We start from the raw sequence: 5,508 nt of genomic DNA on the forward strand, positions 1-5,508 counted from the left end.
GTAGTAGTAGTAGTAGTAGTATACCATGATGCACTGGAATATACTGGAAACTGGAAACTGGTAACCAGACATTCTCAGTCTATTGTAACTTAATTGCATGGTGATATTCTAACATAACTGGTCATTGAAATTATGTATTATAATTCTTGTCTATTGTCTATTTTTATATCTATATCTAGCTAGAAAAATACATATATAGCGGTGATCAGATCAGTGTTAGCATCCTAACATTAACTAATTAGCGCAAAACACAAAGTACAGCTGAGTTTGATGGAAATGGTAGTTTTGCTAATAAATTCTCTGAGTATCATGTATGTGTGTACCAAATATAATGGTCATCTAACCAAACTGCTTGTCATGGTAGAGGATCATCAAAGATAGTAGGATTTATTCTCTGGAGACCATCAATGTCTGTATAAAATTGAATGGCTATCCATCCAACTGTTGTTGAGATATTTCAGTCTGGACCAAAGTGATAAACAGACACACTGACATTGCGATCCATAGAGCAACAAGCTTGGCTAAAACATCTAAAGTGAGTGATTATAGTCGTCAGACATTAGAGCATACAGTGTATGCTTTTAGATAATATAATACACAAATTCAAACTGCTGTCTGTCTGTCCACATGTATTTCAAATGGAGAAAAAAAAAACAGTAACAATAAAGTAAAATAATACAGACCACGTTCTGCATACCACATTTTTGATATTTGAATAGTGTTTTTTCCCACAACTTACCTTTTGATCCTGAGCTGATGTCTGACAACCTCTCCACCAGATCAGTTCTGTTCAGCTTCTTTAAAACCTCCCTGGTCACCTCCACACACTGCTGGCCGTAGATCTTCACCATCAGCTCCACTATTTCATCTCTGCCATCGGCCATCTCCATTTGGTGTCTTGGGATTCTTGGGAGAACTTCCTTCATTTTCATGTATTGCGCGACATGCTTGAATTGCTCGAGATCCCCAGAACTTAAATCTTCCAGTGTTCCCAAAAGCTTCTCAAAAAGTGATGTCATGGTTACTTCCTGATGGATTCAAAGTGATCAGAGGGCATTTATTTAATATCTCTAATATCTCTGTAATGATGAAACAATCATTTCTTTACATTAATGTAAACATTTAAGTCATGAGTATTGTAACAACTCCATTAATCAAATCAGATTTGAAGATCATCCCAACACAGTACAATTTATTTAATTCATTTCTATAAACTGGTTACTAGTAATTGTGCTTTTATTTAACTTTCTCTACTCCCCAACACTGTGCTATCAAAAGCAGGAATGAGCCACCTGATCAAATGCTTTTATTGCTTATTTTTTTGTTTTTGCATTTATTCAGGCAATTTGAGATAGACACGAAAGGGGGAGAGAGACAGAATGAAATGCAGCACAGGGCCACAGGTCAGAGTTGAACTCATGGCAACTGCAGCAAAGACTCAGGAAGCCTAGGAATGCAATAGGGTTTCCTGTTGTTTAGATGACTGTTTAATCATTTTCAACTTTTCATTATTAAACTATTAAATGCTGTAATAGTGTGTAATTACTCACTTTCCGGGGTGGTTGAGACTGATGTTTCTCTGAGGAGAAAGAAATCGAAAATGAATCAGGACTGATTCAAAAGCAAACTAACAACTTTAGTCACATTTAGTTGCTTTTGAATAAAACATAATATGACAAAATCTACTTGTTTCTGACATCATGTAAAACCATCAGAGAGACAGAGGACACCATATAAATGACACCTATTAAATCTGAAGGACTGAAATACAAAAGCCCTACTACCACTACTACCTTTGTAAAGAATATAATGTATCATTTACAATGCTGTCAAATTATAATATTCAGTGTCTCAGACAGGTGTTGACTCAAGTCAGTGGTCAAAGGTCAAAGTATTCGGCCGTGATGCAATATACTGTAAACCAGGGGTTCTCTACCTTTTGTAACTTAAGGCCCACGTCTGACCCACATTCAACACACAGTGCTTTCTGCTCAGCATCACTGCCTGCTATAAATCCAAATTGATATCATCATTTCATATTTCCTCACCACACGCTTTGGAGCTTTTACTGCAGCACGGTTGTCTCCCACATGACTTTTTCATTTCATAAACCAATCAATTTTGTGTCACTGCATCCAAGGGTTTAGTTAGCTAACAGTGGCAAAACACGTTCATCTCTACCTGATGATGTGTCGTGGTTGTGTGGTGATATTCTAATGTAACTGGTCATTTAAATTATGTATTTCAATTCTTGTCTATTGTCTATTTTATCTAGATATAGATGTAAAAATAACTAGTTTTATAAATTATCCAAAAACATTTTAAAGCCCACTAGATGGCGCACTGGGGCCCATCGGTGAAAAGCTGCCCAGTGGTTAGAGAATAGCTGCTGTAAACTGTACTAATATTTTGTTTCACTTAAATAAAGCTCAGATGAAAATCAAAGAGGCTGGATTTAACTCTTAATTTCTGTAGTCACATGAACGCGGTGTTGTTGCCCCTTCCTTTTTTTAAATATTTCTAGTTCTACAAAGTTTGAACCCAAGCAGATGTTTTTACTATGAGTTAGAAAATATATTTATGAGAAACATATTATTGTGTAATGTGGCAGTTTTTGTATTATTCTCTGACCTTTGAGTCCTGAGCTGGTCTCTGACAGCCTCTGAACCAGATCAGTCCTGTTTCTGCGTCCATGTCCATCGACACAAACACCATCCGTTGGGTAGCTCACACAGATGCTGGTTCTCACCAGTTCCTCGCAACCCAGGTTCTCCCCACCAATCCAGAACTCACCTACTTCTTACCTGCGCACCTGTGTTCCTCCATTTTTGGTGTCTTCGCAGCATCTGGCTGGGAGGCTCTTTTCGAAGTACGCGGAAACTTGCACCAAAAAACTCTAACCAATTTCTCCGAGCCCTCTTCTCTAACCAAACTGCAACAGAGTTGAGGGGTCTCAAAAAGAAGCTTTCCTTACGCTGCCCTCGCGATACCCTATGAAAAAATTCCAAAGGCACCATGCCTTAAGCCCAACCACGTGCCTCATTTCTTGACTGCGACAGCTTAAACGATTAATGTCCTTCCCACTTTCCGTCCAGCGTAACTCAACAAAAAGATCTAGAAGTCTACGAATACTACTACCCTACCTACTAAATCAGCGCTTGGGAGAGTAACCAGACTTACCATGTAACGTGAGTACTCGTACACTGAGCATCACTCAAAACAACCAATAACTGTAATCACGGTTGCTTTACTCTTAATATTCCTCGTAATACTTAAACTTTATATAGAATCGCACGCACGCACTATACATCAACAACGCATCAGCCAGTTAGACATTATGAGCACTCGACACAGTGTGAATAAACCACTGATTACTCTGGTTCGTCACCTGGCACCTGTCCAGTGGGTGGACTCTATTATGGCAGCAAGTAAACATCCTTTGCCTCCCTTGATGCTGTTAAAGAGAAAAATGGGCAGTGTGACGGATGTGTGCGACCTTAAACAAGGCGCACAAATTCTTGATGGCGACTGATGGGTCATAGAATCCTCCAAAAAACTGCAGTCTTGTCGGGGTTGCCAGTCTGCCAGTGGTCAGTCACCATCAAAAGAGAAAAGTCGGTGAGTTTGGCCAAAGGCTCATTGATACGTAAAGTGGGGTACGAGTTGTTTCCGATTCCGATAACCAGTAATCCGGAAATAGTCTCGATACTGCCCGACAATCGGTGGCATCGGTATCCTCAGCGACGTACCTGAGATCCAGCACTGAATCCGATACCACCGTAATTCCATTAAATTAGTAATCTATCGTCTACCTCGGTTAGTGCCGTTACTCCCTGGTCACACCGCACCCACCCTCCTGGGTTCTTCTTCCACTGCGCTCTTAAAAAGTGGGCTCGTGCTGTCAACCCCAACAGCTGCGCCTGCTTCTTAGAGGGGGAACGAGGAGCGAATCGATCACCTCTGCACACTAGCACACCCCCAGACACACACACGTGTGTCAGAGCCGGTTGCCGCGGGCTTGCGGAGCCTAAACTAATAGCACAATCCATCGTTGGCGTGTGGCAATATTTCCATACTGGGAATCTCCACCCAATAAGACGTACATGTAACCCGTGTGCACAGATTAAAATCTCAAAGGGGTGGCCCACGAGTTGGATTGGACCTAATTCTTAACCACCACAAAGCAATTTCACACTGAAAGCACACTGTAGAGCGCCGTCGCCTAACAAGAGAGCACGACTAAATTTTTCTAGAAACAACAAAGACGGGACAACACCCAAGAAGACAGAGCCGCAGCACGCAAACCTTCCTGCAGCCTGCTTAACAGCGACGGGCAAGACATTCCAGAGAAACCAGCCCAAAAGGCAACAAAGATCTAACAGACCAACCATTCCTCGCGAATTTCACTCTGGTCCTCGGACTCGACAAGACGCTTCTCCGCGCTGCCACTTCTGAATCTTAAATATACCCCCGCCCCCTGCCTCTAATACTATCATCTTATCCTAAGATTTACTTTACACGTCTGCTGTGCACTAACTGCGTTTTGTTATACCAGTTTCTGCATGCCTTTAAAACACCATAACTGGCTCGAATTTGCTGTATCTGATCTCAACTAGTTTTCACAACGGCTTTACCACTGAGCCAGTCCTTACCCGCGACCACCCAATGATCTACATCATATCACCAGGTATAGCCGCCGCGGCCGTAGTACCGTGATCAACTTTGACTACAGTTCTGCTCACTACCACACAGGCCTCACTGGTATGCCGCAGGATTGGCTACTGCGGGTACACCATCGGCCGAATCCCACAGCATACCCAGTAATCAGGCAAATCGGCTACCGCGGAGAGAAACAACAGGTGAATTCCAGAACATCTCTAAATGTCGGGCAGCAAAGCTGGCACGCTGTGGTGCATACTCCACACAGACGCAGCTACTGTACCGCCTAAATTGTTGGAACAAGGTTAATGCCGTCCATGTGACCCCCCAAACGCGTGCAGAACACACAGTGCATCACAGTTTCTGTGTGCGTCATGGGGCTGCATACAATACAGTTAGAAGGTGACACGCAAGGGTGACAGCGGTGGCATCAGACAGCCGATTATAAGTCCCTTTGTCTCGTGTCTCCTGTCCTTCTCTCTTTACCCCTGTCTAAGCGCCCTCTTTATATAACCTGCATCTTTGGATGATGGAAAGCCTGATGTTAAACTCAGACTCACTCTCTTCCGCAGCAAGTGTAGTCGATGTTCATCCACAGACGCGCCGGGGGTTCGTCCTGAAGGAGTGAAGAGAAAAGGTAAGCATTCTCTCAGAGGGAGGTTAGGGTAATGGCGAGATTATAACACAGTACCGAGGTAAATCACCCTTTAGGATGGAAGGGCTAAGCTGTATTAATAAACCAAAATAAGAATAAAAACTAAATTCCGCAAAAACAGCTAGTACATCTGATCGACCGACCTGAGGATACGAGAATTGGGACAGAAAGCAGCATGAAGTCATATCTATGTT

General features: G+C 42.4%; 1 protein-coding gene across 1 annotated transcript in view; it reads right to left on the minus strand.

Annotated features, from left to right (window-relative positions):
* Window positions 1-2,676, minus strand: part of LOC118335958 (NACHT, LRR and PYD domains-containing protein 1 homolog) — a gene marked incomplete at its 3' end in the record, with an annotated part of 6,707 nt that extends 4,031 nt beyond the window's left edge. Inside the window, 3 exon segments of the mRNA XM_035672474.1 lie at window positions 740-1,028; window positions 1,551-1,579; window positions 2,632-2,676. Of these exon segments, the coding sequence (XP_035528367.1) occupies window positions 740-1,019 (280 nt within the window).
* Window positions 2,677-5,508: the final 2,832 nt, after the last annotated feature.

This window comes from Morone saxatilis, unplaced genomic scaffold (assembly GCF_004916995.1).
Source record: "Morone saxatilis isolate NCDOM2014 unplaced genomic scaffold, NCSU_SB_2.0 Contig24, whole genome shotgun sequence".
NCBI classification, from domain to species: Eukaryota; Metazoa; Chordata; class Actinopteri; family Moronidae; genus Morone; species Morone saxatilis.